The sequence below is a fragment of the Equus asinus genome, chromosome X, assembly GCF_041296235.1.
Source record: "Equus asinus isolate D_3611 breed Donkey chromosome X, EquAss-T2T_v2, whole genome shotgun sequence".
NCBI classification, from domain to species: Eukaryota; Metazoa; Chordata; class Mammalia; order Perissodactyla; family Equidae; genus Equus; species Equus asinus.
The window spans coordinates 5072780-5092414 of NC_091820.1; the positions used below are offsets into that span (position 1 = coordinate 5072780).

General features: G+C 40.4%; 1 protein-coding gene and 1 long non-coding RNA gene across 4 annotated transcripts in view; one reads left to right on the forward strand and one right to left on the reverse strand.

The window, feature by feature from the left end:
* Positions 1 to 442, reverse strand: part of PNPLA4 (patatin like phospholipase domain containing 4) — a 135136-nt gene extending 134694 nt beyond the window's left edge. The window contains exon 1 of one of the 3 annotated variants that reach the window (XM_070501979.1): positions 119 to 442. Coding sequence is in view for 1 of the 3 variants with exons in the window: in XM_070501982.1 (XP_070358083.1) it covers positions 119 to 137 (19 nt within the window). In the remaining 2 variants the exon portion in view is untranslated. The remainder of the gene's footprint in view (positions 1 to 118) is intronic. The other 2 variants (XM_070501982.1, XM_070501983.1) reach the window with 2 other exon arrangements.
* On the forward strand, positions 108 to 19521 carry LOC106821791 (uncharacterized). Its single transcript, XR_001395773.3, has 4 exons — positions 108 to 245; positions 1529 to 1935; positions 14806 to 14887; positions 18026 to 19521. It is a non-coding gene; the product is annotated as an uncharacterized lncRNA (long non-coding RNA).
* The last annotated feature ends 114 nt before the right edge of the window (positions 19522 to 19635 follow it).

The window sequence follows — 19635 nt, forward strand, 5'->3', positions numbered from 1 at the left end:
CCGGAAGGCGGGACCGGGCTGTCACTCAACACGGCCCCACCTATCAGGGCCAGACCACGCCCATTCACCGGGCGCCCGCCCAGGAAGGTCCCGCGGAAGGGGTTGGGGGCCGGCCTACCTGCGCGGGTGTGTGACATCACCAAGCCAACGCGGGCGTACTCTCGGCCCCGCCTTCTCTATTTAAACCGCTGAACTCAATATGGCGGCGCGCACTCGGCGGCATGACCCGGGTGTCCCGAGTGCGGGTAAGGGACAGAACTTTCTTGACTCCAGTCATGCTGTTTTCCGATACCTAGAGATGCGTTTTCGTCCCTGTGCACCTTTTAGCGCCCTCTGCGGGCCAGTCCTCACCTGCGAGTCCGCTGACCCTGAACGACTTTCATTTGTTGCGCACCAGAAGTGCTTAGCCCTTTTCAAGTCTGTTTCCGGAAGTGGTTCCTCTTTCCCCACCCTCGGGGCGGTTCAGGTGTAGCTAAGGGCGGGATCCAATGGTTGGGTTGGGCTGGGTGGTCCGGCAGCTTGTCAAGACCCACCTGTGATTTTTTCCCTAAGTAGTGTTGGAATGGCGGGACTGTGGCTTTGGGCCCGTTCATCTCAGTGAACCTTAGGCTGTGTGACTTTGAGCATGTTGCATAATCTCTCAGCTTTCCAGGTGACTCAGCTGCAACATGGGATGGTAAAATCCGAGTTGCCACTGAATTGTAAAAGCGCATGTTGCAAAGCGGGCCCTGAACACACAGGCACTGTTTCGTCTGGTCACCACGGCTCTGGACAGACCTGAGAAGCAGCTTTAAATGGTGGCCAAGCCAGCCGACATCCCCATGCAGATTCAACGGACTCAGACAATTTTTTCTCTCCCTTAAACAATGTCTTCCCTGTGTAATCCTAAAAGCAAGCCTGGAGAACTCTCAGATTTCCTGGTTGAAGGTTCTCCAAGTTCCCTTGTTTAAGGACAGATTTACTCTCACTGAATCTACAGAAGAGAATTTGAAAAATGCAAGTGTCTCTACCTTAAGCAAAGCAGAGAGGAAGGGGGAGCTCTTCAGATGACCCTCACCTTGGGCCTTTTCTTTCTCCCTATTTGGAGTGCCAGGCACCTAGGTTCTGGCTGGCAGCACTCTGCAAGTGGGAGCTTTGGATGTGATGACTAAGGAAGAGATGTTGTTTGTCATTCTTATAAATAGCTTTCTGAGACAGCTGATCTGGAAGACAACTGAATGCTTGAACCCAGCACAACTCCATTACTCTGTGAATTCTTTTCTGCCATTAGGATTTAGTGAAGGGAAGGTGAAGTGCACATCAAGGAAATAGAGAGGGACAAGCTCTTCATTCTTTCATCCTTCCACTGTCCTCTAACTGTGGGAGTGTGTGAGCTCCCTGTGACAGCATCCTCCAGGAAGCTTATTAGGAAAGAACAATCCCAGGCCTCATATCAGATCTCCTGAAGCAGAATCTCATTTTTTTTTTTTTTGTGAGTGAAATTGGCCCTGAGCTAACAACTGTGCCAATCTTCCTCTATTTTATGTAGGACACCGCCACAGCATGGCTTGACAAGCTGTGCTAGGTCTGTGCCTGGGATCTGAACCTGCAAACCCTGGGCTGCCAAACTGGAGCATGCAAACTTAACCACTACACCCGGGCCGGCCCCCAGAATCTCCGTTTTAACAGAATCCCCAGGGATTGCCATGTGTACTAAAGTTGGTGGAGCTTTGGTCTAACTCATCGTGGGGCCGTCTGGTTTAAAGTGGTATTGCAGCATTGAAAGTTTAAGGAGAGACAAGGTCCATGAGCCAGAATCTGGTATGGTGGTGGCAGAGTGACTGTTTCCTGTATTTGGGCACTGCCAGCAGCTTGATTCAGAAGACAGATGACAAATTTGTCACCGGGCTGCCTGGATAAACACCAAGACCATGGGATCATTTGCTTAAAGGAAAGGTAAGATCATCCATTGTTACCACACCTGCTGATAAGTGAGATACCACCAAATTTAAGTCTCATGGGAAAGTGTTGAAAAGCCTCCTTAATTTAATTCTTCACACTTTAATCTCTTTCCTCCTTTCTCCCTTCTACCTCGTATCGTATTTACATGCAACTAATTAAAAAGTTCAGCTCCCTAAGGTGAGGAAGAATATCAGATTCATTCACATTTGTCTTTGTAACCTCAGTGCCAAGCATAACACTTGGTGCATAGTATATGATTAATAAATATTTGTTTTGGGTGTTGGATTCGGGTAAATTATTCTTGTGATGTGAGTATGTAGTAATTTAATTATCCTTTAAGAAAAATTTTCGTTTGCCACAACTAGAAGGACCTGCAACTAAGATATACAACTATGTACAAGGGGGGTTTTGGGGAGATAAAGCAGAAAAAAAAAAAGAAAAAGAAAAATTTTCAGTAATTAATTTGCTTGTTTTTGCTTCTCTATTTTGCTTAGTAATTTGGTTCTGAACTGGTTTATTGAGCCGTTTATCAAACATTTATTAAGCATCTATTGTATAACAAACACTGTGCTGGTAACAGGGCATATAAAGTTGACAAGGATTCAGTTCCTCCTCATCGGAGTTGTAGAAGGTAGTGGGCAGGGAGACATCTGATGTATAGTTACAGAGGGGTGATCCTGTGCTAGTACAAAGCCACACGCAGGTGCTCTGGGTGTGCACACTGAGCTAGAGGGTGGGAAGCTCTTGGCTCTAGTAGGCACCTACAAGAGCACCTGGCACAAAAACAGAGTCCCCAAGCCTGGCTGCCCTTTTCCCTATCCCCAGCTTCTTCCCTCAAGGTTTTGTAATGTATCCCATCAAGAAGGAGAAAGGTACAGGAAAAGGGACACTTGTCACACCTCTGCCCCAAGGACAGGGCCTTATCTCAGAATCTCTGAGTCTAATCTCTCTTCCAGTCTACTCTTTAAGTAGTGTGGTTTTACTTCCCAATCTTGGCCTCTTAGCACGTGTTAATGCCTCTCTGGAGCATGCCATCATTGCCCCTGCCACACCCTCGTCCTCCCTCCTGCTTGCTGGCTCCTCATCTCCATCACCTCCTCCCAGAGTCTTGCCTGCTGATCCTGATGAACTGTAAAGACAAGACGCAGGCACTTTAAATTTCAGGGGAATGTGGCCTCGCTGTTGGAGCACAGCGCAGCGCCCTTTCCACAGCGCCATGGAGGTAATGACTCATGTTGGCCTGCCCTCTGTGCCTCCTTGAAGCATCCCCTTGTTTTGAGACCACCATAGAATTCTGAGAATTCTGTTGCAATGATGGAGCAGAACATCCATCTGAACCTGTAGAGAAAGAAGCTGCATCCCTTCCCACGGATCACAGTCTCTAAGGACAAAGCACAAGCAGTCATCAGTGAACGCCACTACGTGGAGAGGGAGGGAGCCAGCCTCCAAATGAAGGCAGCTTAGAGGGAGTAAGGACTGAGAGAGAGAGAGGGAGAAGCAGGCCTACATGTGGTGGCATTTCTGGAGCCTGTGCATGTAGCTGTACCCATCCCTGACTCACTCCCCCACTGCATGCACCCTTTTCTGTTTGTTTTGCTTAAACTAGTTAGAACTGAGTTTCTAAATCTTGCAAGCAAAACAGTTCTCACTAATATGAGTGCTTTTTCCATTGCACCTGACTGATTTCTCTCTGTAGTCATGTATCGCTTAACGACAGGGACACGTTCTGAGAAATGCTCATTAGGTGATTTTGTCATTATGTGAACATCGTAGAGTGTACTTACACAAACCTGGATGGTATAGCCTACCGCACACCTAGGCTGTATGGTACTGATCTTACGGGACCACCATCGTGTATGCAGTCCATCATTGATCAAAACATCATACGCAGCTCATGACTGTATTAGAAATATGCTAAGAGAATCCACTATGTAAGGAACATTGGGTGAATCCTTTCTAAATGGAAGAATATTTCTTTAAAAAATATGGATTATATATGTAATATATATATTTGTTATATATACGTATATATATATATATATATATATATAGCTCAAAAGACTGGTAATGTCTGAAAACAATTCAAAATAGTCATCCTTAAGAAATGTATTTATAGGGGCTGGCCCCGTGGCTGAGTGGTTAAGTTCACACGCTCCGCTTCAACGGCCCAGGGTTTGCCGGTTCGGATCCTGGGTGTGGACATGGCACCACTCAGTTGAGGCAGTGTCCCACATGCCACAACTAGGAGGACCCACAGCTAAAAATACACAACTATGTGCTGGGGGGATTTGGGGAGAAAAAGGCAGGGAAAAAAAAAAAAGATTGTCAATGGTTGTTAGCTCAGGTGCCAATCTTTAAAAAAAAAAAAGAAATGTATTTATTTATGATTGGATATATCAGAGAATGCATAATAATCTATAGGTCTTCTTAACATGACATAGAAACTAAATATCAAGTTATGCCTATTAAAGAGAAACATCTTTTAAATGTAACATTTATTTATAAGCTTTATTTTAACATGTGAAAGTTTCCAAATATAATATTATACATTGAGCTGAAAAATAGAGATGTTAAAGATTTTCTTGAGTGTTTCTTTTCTTGTATTAGAATTAATTAATTACAGTGCTTGCAATTGATATTCTATATAAGTGTAAGATAGAACAGATAAGCTTTCAAAATGTTCATACTTAAAAAATATATTTTATAGAAAAGGGGTTCAGATCTTTGGTAGCCAGGTGGTGATGTTGTGGGGTGGTGGTGGGAGTGGGGTACCAAATGCATTATGGAGTCCTAAATATTTTTAAAAGCCCAATAAAAGAAAATCTGTGTTCTCCACCCTGTATACCTTGTTGTAAAACAACTTTGCCCTTGAGCTGGCTGCTCATGGTCCACAATTGTACAGATGGATGGAAATAGTCCTTGTTATCCTTCAAATAATTTTCTTACAGTGGAGGGGATTATTGCAGAAATAATATCGGTGTCAAATAAGTGATATTGTTGAGTGATAAACAGAATGTCAGCTTTGTGCCTTATGCATCATCAAATTCACCAAAATAATCTCTTTTAATTTGCAGTACAGGATTTAATCATTACTGATACTGTTGTCAAAAGAAACACCCTAATTGCTAAAACATCCAATTATCTAATCACCTCAGTTCAAGGACACAAAGTAAGGATTTTGGTCTATTTTGTTTTTGCATCCACTCCTATTTACTGGAATCTTATTATTAATAATTACTGCTTGTTGGCTGTCCATTACATGCCAGTCCTTTATACACATTGTCTCATAAAGCTTTTACAACAATGATGAGAGGTAGGGCGATGCAATAGATGAGAATTTAGAGTTAAAACAATTTTCCCACAGCCACACAGAGGCAGAGATTATCAGCCCAGGTCTCCCTAATCCCAGCCTGTACACAGCCTTCCTTCCCTACACTGGTTCAAAGTGAATTCATGAAATGGTAACCTGTTACTAACTGCTGAGCGGTGTGCTATTTGGCCACCATGAGTCTCAGAACCTTGTTATTCCTTCACTTTCGTCAGAATTTATAATTGGTGTTCCTGTTTAGATATTTGTAACTTTACTAAAAAGAAATGATGACAGTCCTTAATAAATGTGATGTATGTATTTATTTATAGCATTTAGGGAACTTGGTCACATCTGGAAAGGAAAGTAATTCTAGCAATTAATTAAAGCTGCCCTTTCTCCATTTGTCAATTACAGCAGGAACTCTTTTTGATTACTCCTTTTCCTGGAAGCTATGTCATAAAGTAGGTTATTGTAAAGAGAAGGCAATTTCCGTTAGGAGCAATGTCATAGAAGGGGATCAACGTCATTGACCAAGGTCTTAACGCCAAATAAATCATCTAATCATTTGTCTTCATGCCTTTGCTCACTCTTTAAATAAACCTTATTTAGTGTCTAATATATGACAAAGACTGGACTAGGCATCGGAAAATTAAAAAAAAATCTTAAGTTAAACTGTCCATTTTTAGATCATTGTTTTTTCTTGCTAGAATGTACTGTCACATTTTTCTCTTCTATTAAGCCCTACTTATTCTTCAAGGCCTAAGTCAGACTCAGCTCCTTCGGTATATCCTTTTGGATCACGTTTAACCACCTTCTGTCAATATTAAGCACACCCTCCTCTTGGTTACCATGCATGAGGCATTGTGATAGCATTTATGACCTTTTATTTCCGTTGAGATGCGGTTGCCTCCACTTTCTGTGTTTAGAATTCATTTGGGGCAGGGGCTGTCTTGTACTTGGTTTTCACCAGCATCTAGAAGGTAGCTCAAGCATAGTAAATATCTGTAAGAGATGGGAATCTTTAGTGTGCTTATTTCAAATATCTAACTGGCTTAAGCAAAAATAAATTGATAGTTCAAGTAATCGAGAAATTTAGAGGTAGGGCAGATATGGCTAGATCAGGCACAGGATGGGTGCTGTCAGGCTACCATTGTGCCATTTCCTAATTTTCTCTTCTTAGTTTCATTCTTCAGGCAGGACATCCCTGGAGGCTGCTGGCAGCCCCACATCCTCTTAGCATATCAGTAGAAAAGTTCTTTCATTGCCTACCTCCCAAACTTAGAAAAAGACTCCTGCTGGTTCTGTTTTTATCGCATGCATGTCCCTGGAAGTGTCAGTGTGAACAGCAAATTGTGATACAATGATGTGAGCCCATGGTGGGATGAGTGTATGTTATGCAGGCATGGACAAAAATGAATGGAAGCATTGCCAAGTCCAGATGGAGTTAGTTGGGAAGCCTCCCCAGGAAGAGATCTGGCAGTCTAAGTCAACATTTCTCCTACAGTATCCGATAAATATTTGTTGAATTAAACAAGCAAAAATGCAGTTCCAATCTCTATATAAAACATGAAAATTTCCTTTAGTCCTTTAGATATATAAAACTGCATAATACATATTCATCTGGTGAGCATTCCCCCAAACAAATAAGGACACAACTGTGATGTTTGGTGCATTGAAAAGTTAGTTGTAATATTAGATATGTTTAGATGAACAGTAAATATTGTTTGGCATAAACGTTCAGCATGAAATTCACAATAGTTTTGTCTGGTTTTTTTTGCATTCTATGGGCTATTTGGGATGTTAGAGATGGTACAAGACTCTTGCTCACCAAGTCAGTGTAAAGGGGTGAGAGGTTTCTCTGTGATAAATTTCCCTGTAGGAAGCTGTGGTACCCAGAGTCATAGCAAGAATCTTATCTTACGCGTAGGGTCAGAAGAATAGATGCTAGTAAATGTTTGTTTTTGACAGCAGTGACAATAATGACAATGCCCTTCTACCAAAAACATTTTGTAGAGTCTTTCCATCATCTCTCACGTCAAAGCATTTTGGAAAAGAGTATAGTCACCATTTAGTGAGTGTCCACTAACGTGTCTCATATTTTGTTTTAAAACCATAAATAAATACACCATTAATACAAACTTTCAAAATTATTCTTTGCAACATGTTCACTAAATTTCTAAGACACAAATGACGTAATATCCCAAATTATATAGGTGTGTTCCCTATTTGGAAAACTACAAAATGAACAGGAAAAATGGGTCAGAAGTCTGAAATGGAAGTCAAAGTGAAATTTTGAAAGGATCCAGGCTGACATGTAAAAGACATCTGTAGTTTCAGGATCTCCTATTATGGCTTGAATTCTCAGAAAACTAGCAGCAATGTAGGGGCTATTAGAATGTGATTGTACTAAGGGGCAATATTTTTTGAAATGTATGTACTGATTTGATTTTTCCTGGGGAAAAAAATTCCCAAGTTCTGATGAACTGTCCTAGGTCCCTATAGGCGGATATATTTACAATAATGAAAACATAGGATTCATTCTCTGTGAGTGAAAGAGATGGCAAGTTCAAAGTCATTCCAACAGCATCTGTTGCTTGCGGAAGCCTATCTCCAGATGCACCTGCCTACTATTAGTTTTGCATTCTAAGTTCCCACATGGAAGCCAATTATCCCTATTGATGTTGTCATTTTAAGTACTAAGCTTTCTTTCCAGTACTGTATTTTATTCTCTCTCTCCTCACCTTGGGGGAGCATGACCCCACTCTTAGCATGCTTTTGAAGTGCCGTCTTGAGAAAGTAAACTTGTCACAATATAGTCCTTTGAGTGGCTGCATATTCACATCTCACTTAAAAGGCAACTATAAAGATGGATCACACCCTAAATGTACCGTAAGTTTAACAGTCTCCAGAGGGCTCTTTGTAATTCTGAAATTTAAGTTTTCTATATCTTCATGTACACATACTCCAAATTTTAGAAAATTAGGTTGACACCAAAGATGACCACGTTTTTCTAGTTTTATCATAGAAAAAATTCCGATTCTGCAGGGTATAGAAGCATTCATAAGATAACATTTAAAATGTAACTAAACTTAATCTCACCATTCTATGAACATAGGCAGACGTTAAAGGTCATTTTCCTTCTGTTAGAAAAGAAACTAACATAACATTTTGCTTAAAGTTAAAAGAGAGATACCTTTGTAACAACAGAGACAAGCACTTCAGTTCAATGACCCCATTTTTTCTCATACTTAACATCTACCCAAGCTTTATTTTTGTTAGATGTTGACATGTAATTGTTGAAATCATGGGTCGTTTCCTTCATTTACACATTTTTCCTGACATTTGGTTCTTGCCTCATTTTTTTTTTTTTTACTTTCTATGCTAGAATGTCAAATCATTGTGATACCTTATGCAGCATAAAAACTCTGTATGTGCTTTTTATTTGATTTATATTTCACGTTGTTAGAGGGAAGAAATGAAGTCAAATTTTTATTTATTTAATATGCATCTGCATGGTGTTTACTATTAGCCTCTTCTAAGCACCTTAGAAATATCAATGCATTTAATATTCCTAAGAACCCTGTGAGGTTGGTACCTCCAGCAGCACTCATGTTTTAAGGATGGCTAAACGAGGCACAAAGAGGCTAAGTAACTTTCTCGAGATGACACAGCTGGTCATTCACAGAGCCAGGATTCATTTCCTGACCACTTTCCTATGCTGCCTCCCCAGGGCCAGGGTCAAAAGTAGATGTACATTCACAGGATGTTTACAGCAGTCTTTTTCATACAGACGTTGATAAGCGAAGCGAGAAATGGTCCTGTCCAGCTGTACCTTCCCAGGAGTTGTAGAGGCTTATCCTCTACCCAGCCATCAAACATTGGAATTCTCAAGACGTAGACTTGGGGTCTCTTCCCTTCTCTCTCTACATGTTCAGACTAGATGACACCATTCATGCCCAAAGCTTTGATGCAGCCCCTAGGCCTATGGACTCCACATCAGCTGGTGTGATGGCATGAGGACTACTAATTTGGATTGGCTACCTATGGATTGAGGGAACTCAGGATGTAATTTAGGGAAAGTCCCTACCTAAGCGAAGGAGAAAAACCCATCCGTCCCACTAGCACAGTTGAGGATCGGGAGGAGGAAGGAGGAACACAGAGAGAAAACCAGCATGCTAATTCTTCCACTTCTCATGGTTGAGGGGAGGGGGCTTGTAGACACCTGCAGAGATAAGGGCACGCCCACTCTCCCAGATATAGCCTTGGGAAGCTCAGATACCCTAGTGCGGTGGTTCTTAATTCTGCTGCTTTTGATTAATCTGGGATGGAGCTCAGCCATCAATATTAGGAAACAAACAAACAAACTCCCAGCTGACTCTAATGTGTTGAGAACCACAATTCCTGGAGAAGTTTTCAGTTTGGCCAATGTGGTAGTAGAGACATAATGCAGGTTTGGGAGAGGGAGGTGCCTAGATAGAGAAGCTGAGCTAAAATAAGCCTCAGGCTGGTGATCAGGGGATCTAGAAGATTCTGCACAGCCTGACAAGCAGTCATAGAGAGGCTGTGGGATTCAGGGCCGCCCTGAGATTGGGATACAGAACCTGCAGTCTTGGTAGAATTTGAGAACCGAGGCAAAAGACCAGGACCGTGGACTCTAGCATCAGGAACAAACCTGGTAGTCCACAATGCCAGATGACATCTCAGTGAATGCCAGTCCAGGAACCGAGCCAGGCCAACAGAGACCAGCACAGGGCCTGTTTGCTACTTGATCAGAAGTCCCACCTCCACCTGTGCCACAATGTCCCAGGAACAGTGCTGGATACCCAGTCTGCAGGGTCTAATGCAAAAGGAAAATGCAAGGACCCTTGTTCAAAAAGCAGGGGGGAGAAAGTGCCACTAAAAGCTTTTTCTTTACTTCCATGGTCTGTCTCTCTCAACTTGTTGTAGAGTTTGTTATCTGCTATTTCATGGCTTTCAAAGTAAAGAAAAATTAAAATTTTAAATTATTGGCATGAATTTTACCATTCATGTTGACATTGCATAATGCCCTTTTCGGAGAGAAATATCAGACCATTTAATTAGGATCTAGAATCCCCCAAATCACACAATTCATAACTTGTAGCTCATACATGTATATATGTTTTGTTTTTACCAGAACAGTGAGGATGCTGTGCAGAACTAACCCACTGTATTCATTTCACTCCTCCATATGCACACATTTCACCAACACTCTCTACCTGATGACCACAGAAGGACTGAAAGGAAAAGGGACTATGAGTTACTCTATCTTTTGCTTTTCTTCGTGTCATCACTTTCAGCTTAAGTAGTTGGATAATACAGGGAAGTGACATGAGGAAGAAAGGGTGTAATAGGGTTCTATATTGGTTGTTTGTGTTTGTTACTACACCCGTTCCTTCCTTCTGCATTTGAAGAAAGTTCTGGTTGGGCCAAGATAACATGTCCTCTTGAAGCTAGCAGCGCCCCTGCTGACTCAGTCCTAGATGTAACTTACTCACCTTGTGCTTGCTTTCAGATTAGCTGATCTTACACACATTGCGGGTCTACCCTAATACTGTGCTCATGGGGCATTGCAGACCCTATACATGAAAGGGGTGGCAAGGAAAAGCAGATATGCACATTGCATATGTCCCCTCTGCTCATTCTTGTGTATACGTTAGTGTCCCTTTGAACTTCACTTATAAAACACAAGTTCAAAGATAAAATTATTACGAATTTCAAGATGTCAGCAGCAGACTATTAAACTAAGTGTTGGGTCCTTCTGAGCCTAGGGCCCACCAAACCAGCCCTGCTTAGAAGTATTCTCCCTGGGACCGGCCTCGTGGCTCAGCGATTAAGTTCATGTGCTCCCCGTCGGTGGCCCAGGGTTCACTGGTTCAGATCCCAGGTGCAGACCTACATACCAGTTATCAAGCCATACTGTGGCAGGTGTCCCACATATAAAATAGAGAGAGAGATGGGCACAGATATTAGCTCAAGGCCAATCTTCCTCAGCAAAAAAAAAAAAAAAAAGGATTGGCAGTGGATGTTAGTTCAGAGCTAATCTTCCTCAAAGAAAAGAAAAGAATGGAAAGAAAAAAATAAATATTCTCCCATATACCCAGATATTATCTTGGAGGAAAAGGGGAGAGAAGAAATTTTCTACTGTGCCTGGAATGTCATAGCAGAAATCATATGTCTTGATTATTGGATTCTACTTATAAAATGAAAAAATAATTAACTCTTTTTTTAAAAAAAGTATGTTCCTAAGATTCATTGCCTTAGTTAAGACTCCCTTGGTTGCTGAGAGAAAAGGCAAAAATCATTGTATGTGGATAAAAAAATTGTTAGAATGTAGAACCCAGGTAGGGATGGAAGCCTGGAGGATTGGCCTAGGAGGTGGAAAGCCTTCAGAAATCGTGCTTCTGCTTTGGATTTCCTGGGTCTTGTGGATTCTTATCTAGCATCTCTTATTTCCCTTTCCTCTCAGGAGATCTGCTTTCTCTGATTCTCAAGGTGCGTGTGACCAAGTGTGGGATCCCCTCAGTTCAGCCAAACAGCACAAAGAATGTAGCATCTCTTTCCCCCTAGGCCATATTTCTGGTCGGGAAAAGATGTGATTGGCCAGATGTGTATCAGGATCTATTCCTGGTCCAACCAATGATGAATGACTAGGGGTGGGTGCCAAGGCCTGGAAGCTCATGGGCTGGACAAATACTCCTGAGTTTTCTGCTGTACTTCTTGTACTTGATTAAATGTCCTGTGCTTATGTTTTTTATAGAACAATAATTAATAATAATCAGGTCACAGTTACTGAGCCCATACTGTGCCAGAGTTTTTGCTGGTCATGTTCTGTTCCTCATCGCAGTCTCCACAATAAACGCTCTGAAGGAGGTAAAGAAAGTGGCTTCACACACATTAAGACACTTTCCCCTGATGACCTGGCCAATAAGGGAGCAAAGGAAGGAATCCCAGGTTCATCAGCACTCAGAGCTGTACTCTTAAATGCATTATGGGAAACAATCAACAAAGGCTGGTTATAGTATGTACTCTGTTGAGAGACTGTGATCATTATCCATTTCCCCATGGTTATTTGTTGACTGCTCTTGCAGTTGAGAAAACTTCTGATCCTTGATTTTATTCAAGGAACCCAATTAAAAGGATAGCAATTAAGCACAGCAGATTCTCAGAAATATTTGCCCTTTGTTAACGAGTGGCTTTCAGAAGAGTGGTCATCTGTCCTCTGAGATGATGTGCATAATCCCACAAAAATTGATGCCAGATGGATCCGACCTGCCTGCGCAAATAGGTTTCCTCCGTCTTCAAGATGTTTGTTGTCTATAACTATTTCCAGCGTGCCCCCTGCTGGCTCATGGGAACTGGACATCGCAAATCACAGAGGATGCTGCCAGCCGGAAGCCCCAATTCCCAGGGTTGAGAGAACCTAGGAGGTCTCGCTGTCATGTGGCCTTAGTCCAGTTAGAAACCAGATAACCCTCCACTATCTGCATTTTACTTTTCCCAGATCACCTCTAGAGAGAAGCGGAAAGTTTTCAAATCAAATTTTTATCATCTACTTGAATCTACACGTGCTGCACTGAAAGGACGGCTTTGTGTTGCTTACTTGAGTCATGACCGAAATCTCGATATAAAATTAAATATATAAACATCTAAGAGAGGATAACTTAGATTAATGATGGTCATTTTTGGCTCTCTCTTTCCTTCTTTACCTTTACTCTGTGGAATTCTTATTGATTTCAGAGATAGATGAATTAGATTCTGTCCTGAATAAAAGTCAAATGGGTATAGAGTATAGTTGCTTGTTTAGACTGTTTTTAATGTTTATTTTTATTTAAAATGTTCACTGAAGTACCAAATAGCCATTACTTTACTAAGTCCACTTTATGAGCTCATTTTTTTAGTGAAGAAAACTAAATTTAAAAAATAAGCATAAGATAATTTCTATGTTAACTAGGATAATTATCTGTTCATCAGCTCTCATAATTAGAGCTACTGCTAGCATAACCTCTAGGACGTGAAAATAGGTTTTAAAACTATGTGTGTAGATGTGTGCACACACTTAAAGGGAAATAATTATTTCACAAAAAAAGTGTAAATTCTTTCTGTTAGAATTTAGTTTTTTAAGAAATAAAATATTTTTCTTATTTCCAAAGAAACACATATTCGTCATAGAAAATCTAGAGAATACAAACAAATACAAATTTAGAGAAACAAAACGTTGACTACCCATGTAAAATTAATGTGCATGATATATATCACATACACATAAGTAAATACGATGTGTAATTTGCTTTTAGAGATTTCTGTCCTAAATTTTAATACAAAGCATTATATAAAAAGCCATCAGGGTGAGAGGACCTAACCAGGTAACTGCCAATAACTTAATTGATTATATAGTCAATGACCTAATATTTTTAAATGTACATTGGACTCCTTTTTGCATATCTTGCTTCCAGACATCTTATCAATAACCCAGACTCAGGAATATCATTTTAGCACGTAATGATGCCCACTTGTGAATGATAAGAGGACAAAGATTATATTAGATATTGATGTTTGATTATTTACTAGGGTTTGTCAGCACCTAAATGACATCTTCCCACCAGTTTTAACAACCAAGCTGCTTGAATTTGTGTGTTAATAAATGTATAAATTATGACATGCCATGGGCCTCAATGGTAGAAGTATTTAATGCATGAAGAGCAAGGATGTCTATAAAGTAATATGATAGATTGTTTTTAAACACACCTATGAGAACTCATACTTTCAGGTATTGGAAGTATTTTATTCAACATCGTCATGTTAAGAGCTTATGAATTGCCTCCATTATCTATGACTGTATTTCTCTGAATGTATTCACCCAGCACTATTGATGGTGAGTGCTCTGTGTGCTAGCATTTTCACAGGCCCTGTGGATGTCATAATGAATGAGACAGGTAGGCTGCCACCTACTGAGGGAGAAAGATGATGCAAGCTGTTGTAAGACAGGAGCTTAAGCCTTTAATGGAGGGTGGCACAGGGTAATATGGGATCCTACCCTCCCCAGTCCCTGGGGTCAGGTCTTCTGTAAAAACAACAGGACTCTAAGCTGAATACTGGCTAATGGAACTCCAGGGTATGGGTGAAGAATTTAGAAAGCGTGTTAATCGGAACGAGATCATAGTCGGGAAAAGGAGAGAGCTCTTTTGGAATTGTCTTCAAAGGTTTAGGATATTATATTGACTAACCCATAGAGAGGCAAATGATAAACATTTGATGTAAATTGGATTCTTTTTCTCTAGGCTACAGTCAAGACAGTGAATGCCTGCTAGTTCAGTAGAGTAGTAGAGTCTAATTACCTTTTAAAAGCCCCAGGATTTAGCAGAGGGAGTGGTATGCAGTAGGTGCTCAAAGAATGCTTGCTGATAATCGACTACAAGAGGTCTGACAAAATGGTTGATGCACAACTGGAAAATTCTAGGTCTCGTTTAAAACCAGGTAAGTCTGGGTGCTGAGACTGATTTTTTTGTGTAGCTAATTTATTATATTGCTTCCAGGAGCTCGTCAGCGATATGAGACTCATTTGAACAAGAGAGTCCAGGCTACCACATCATACCAAATGTGCCTTGAATAGTCAGGGTGAGTACTTTGATAAGGACCGTATGTATGTATTTGGGTTTTAAACTTCAGATACATTTGTTTAAGTCCAATCAGTCCGATTTAAAATTACTCAGTTTGCATGTGCATTGATACATTTACATACATACACATACTCACAGACTAGAAGTTTAATTGACATGGCTTGAGATAAGTCAGCATTTGTTTTTCCTGGTTCATGCAGACCATCTAGTTCAAATCCAGGCTATACCACTTATAGATTTGTGATTTGGGGAAGGTTACTGAACCTCTCTGTTCCTAAATTCCTTAGTCTATACATTATGGATAATGACTACACCTAAATTATAGAATGTGTATGAGACTAAATGATTAATGTATGTAAGGAGCATAGAATACTGTTTGTCACATCGTAAGAACTGTTTATCATATTGTTATTATCCTAAACCATAGCACTATTAACATTAAAAACATTTAATTTACCAGATCAAAATAATCTATAAGATGTTTGTTAATATATACAAGAAGATAATGATTATACTTAAAATTATAAATGTTTCTGAAGCCAAATGAGTTAATATATGCAAAGAGCATAGAATACTATTTGTCACATTAGTATCCTTAACCATAATAATATTAATATTAAAAACAGATTACTAGATCAAACTAATATTTTAAAATAGTTTACCATTTAGCATGAAGCTTTTGATTATTTTTAATGTTTTAAATATGTTGGAAAATATGAATTACTAAAATGAGAATGAAATTAAATGGTTAAAATAGAAAAGCCGTAATTTAGAATACCTTTTCTCTCTTTAGATGAAAAATATACCCTCAAGAAATCCAATTCCTTGAAACTGAATACATTTTAAAATTCTAATTCATTTTTCTTGCAACTTATAGATCTGGCATTATTAAAATATTCATATCTTTGAGCTAATGTGGCATAACAAATTTAATTTGCAAAACAAAGATGATATGAATAGAACATGATCCATAATCACTTTTTTTCCTTAAGCTGCATGTTGTAGGCACTCCATTAGAAAGATAGACGTCAGCCAATTTTATAACTCCACAGAACTTTCCAAATAAATAAACTCTTAGAAACTCATAAAATAATAGAATTTTGGAACAAAACACTTCCTCAGAATTTATCTTTTTCATTGTTTCCCAGTTGAGTAGGTACAACCCCACTGCCCTTGGTAAGGTTGTTTGAAATGTATGGGGGTGCTTTGAGCTGTTATTTTTCGGCCGGGGAAGTCCTCACAGCACCGTGTAACCTGATACCTGTGAAAGGGTGGGGGAGCGGAGGAGGACAAGGTGGGAAGAGCCACAGATTGCATTGCTGGTCCACGGGGAGCTCCAGTGCAAAGATTGCCCCATAGAGTAGCAGTACATTGGGCAGAAACGGCCAGACCGTAGTGCTGATGACCATATTCCACCACTGGCTGGCAGCTTCCCCAAGAAGAGTGTGGCCTCAATTTGAACACGGCAGCGGATCCTCAGGTGCTGCAGTTGGAGGCAGCCTGCCAACTGCACTCCTTGCAGCTGACCAACAACTTCTTTCTGGAAGGCAGATCCAAGCAGCACATCCCCAAGGCTGCTAGTCACCCATGTTTCTAAATCCAGCTGAGCATCTTCCCAGAGTCTGATTGTTTACTGTATAGACCAAGGAGGACCAGAGTTCAATGGTAGTACCTTTCTGGGGTGTCTGATTGCATATGGGGTGTTATTTGAAGGTTATTCATGTTTCATTTTGTTTTTTTGGGAGATTGTGTGGGAAGAGGGTAAAGATTAGCTCAAAGGGTTTTATTGTAATTAAGCTTGTCTATGTGAAGGACCATTTACTCTGCCTATAACAGGGATTATTATTATTAATTCTAGTCGTAGGAGTAGTTATGGTAATAAAGGGAGGGGGAAGAGGAGAAGAAGAGTAATAGTAGTAATAATAATTAATAATAATAATGTTAATATTTATTGGGTATAGTGCTAAGGCCTGCCATGTAAAATCTCATGCAATACTTAACAACACTACAAAGCAAGTATCAGTATTGTTCTGATTTTGGAGATAATATATAGAGAGGTTAAGCAACTCATCTGAGCTCATCAAGCTGATAAGGATCACCGTGGAGTTCAAACCTATGTAGTAGGAATCCCATGCACCTGCTGCTGTCTGCTACAGTTTGCAGTCAAGACATGGGCTTGACTGTTCCATGTGCTCATTGTGTATATGACTTGTAACAATATATTTAACCTTTTAAGCCTCAATTTCCTCACCTATGGAAAGTCAATAATAATAATAACCAACCCGACTTTCTTATGGGGTTAATGTGAGGAAAAAATCCCCATGATGTTGAGAAAGTGTTTGGTAAACTGTAAACTCTTCATAAATGTTGGTTATTATCTTACTGGCGTTAAAGATTTTGTGTTCTAGAAATGAGAGTAGTGTGCACTTATATAACTGACAATAGCAAGTACTGTAAATTTATTCTCAGGAATTATGATCCCAGAATTTGAGAGCTGGAAAAGGTTTTGGAGATTATGCAGTTCAGTGCTTCTCAACCCAGATGCACATTTATATCACTTGGGGGAGCTTTAAAAAATTTTGATGCCCGAGATTCACTCCACTTTCAGAAATTTTATTGAATTGGTCTGGAGTAGGGGTTAGGCATCTAAGTATACATATATAGATAAGCATCTGTATTTATCCATGTAAATGTGTGTATGTGCATATAGGCTTATGTATGTGCTTTTGTGTGTGTGTGTATTCTCCCAAGATGATACTAATGTGTAGTCGGGGCAAAAATGACTGAATTGGACCAACAAACTTCTTTCCGATAATTGGAGTAACCACGTGTTTACCTTGGACAGTTCCTCCGTAGCCCATCTGATTAGCCCGCCCCCTTTCACTCTCAGGTGTTGCGGTTTGGGTGATAAATTATGTTGTCTTCCAGTTGATGAGGAACTTTGGGAGGCTCTTTTCCTGCTACAAAGGAGCTGAGTGTAGTGTCCGCTCTGGGCTTTCAGGGAGTGCTTTAGAGTCCTGTTGGACACCATGCAAGTAAGCAGGATGCTGCTTGAGATTCTTAAGCTGAGAAAATTTCCTAATTTTTCTGTGATGAAAAGACCTCTTTTTTTTCCCTTTTCTTCTTCTCCCCAAAGCCCCCCAGTTGTATTCTAGTTGTGAGTGCCTCCGATTGTGCTATGTGGGACACCGCCTCAGCATGGCCTGACGAGCGGTGCCATGTCCACGCCCAGGATCCGAACCGGTGAAACCCTGGGCCACTGAAGCAGAGCGTGCAAACTTAACCACTCAGCTACGGGGCCGGCCCCAATCAATATGTTTTAATGACTCTACTGCAGATGCTGAAACAGTCATACTCATCGAAGTTCATTTTGAGTCAATCAGATCAGTGTGGAATGTCTTTCAACATGGAAATGGCCAAAGCTTCATGGATGCACTTTCTGGAATAACGTGATCATGAGCTCAACCAAGGATGACCTATTGCAAAGATTTTAAGAAGTCCTAGAAAATTCTGGCTCAATATCTGGGTGACAGTCACAGCATGCATAAAAAATGAAAGTGAATCGCTACTGCCACTGTCACCTACTTAGAATGCCTCATCAGTGACTGCCCTTTTCAAAGAGGCTGTTCAGTTGTCAACTCCAAAATATAGGAACTCTCAGCCTTCCTGAGTCCATTAGACTTTCTGTTTTTCTTTTATGAAGGGATCCATTTCTGAGTCACTGTGTCACGTTCATGGTAAAGAAAAAGAGCAGTATGTATAGAGAGTTGGACTCCTGAACAGGAAGGTGCCTTTTGTGATATCAAGCAGATACTGGTTTCCCTGTGTGGGTCCAAAAGAGTCTGTACCACCTGGCTGGGTTCAGTTGTGCCTATCCATAAAGCGCCAGATGGCCCCCAGACGCCAGCCTTGCTTACTCATCAAAAGCGGTGTCATCTCTATACCAGCATGATGCACACATTGATAAAGTTATGCGGTTATCAGGGGACTGGGGACATTTTATAAACACACCAGCTTCTACGCCTTTACCATTCATAATGTTTGCAGACCACTTTGGGGATTTTTCTCCAAGGATAAATCAACCCCTTTAATCTTGGTATCAGCCATACATCACTGAGGTATTTCGCTCTGTTGTTTTTTCGGTTTACAAGATGAATGAAACGCTTCCTTTTGGATCTCCAGCCAGCATATGATGCAAGAACCACTTGGCAACCTCAGACTCCTGGGAGCCCCATTACACAGCTAGCTCTCTGACTCCCAAACCATCAACATTGTTGTTTTTAATTAATAGAGATTTGGAACTACGTTTCTGTTCAAAAACCAGATTTTAGAGAAAAATCTCCCTGAAATTAGCCCTGGGCAAGGTCCAGAATTGACTAACCCACCTCACATTTCTTCAGAGATCTTTTCTTCGCCTTTCTGCTTGAAGAAGGGGAGTGATATCCACTGGTCTCCACCACCCCCTGTAAAGAAAATCTTGCAAATAACTCACTTTACAATTTACCAATAGCAGTAGCTATTTCATATGACTTGAATAAAGGTGATTATATTTCTGTTTTTCAAAATAAATTTCATCTGAATAATCTTTATTCCATTATTTCTGTATTTCAGTCCTTCATATTTTTTAATCACAAAAAAATGATGCATTTTAGATTCAGGTGGCTCTGCCATTGTCCAGTTCTAATTTTCCAAACAGACATTTCTGAGATGATTAAAAAAAAGTCATACATTTTGGCTTTTGCACAA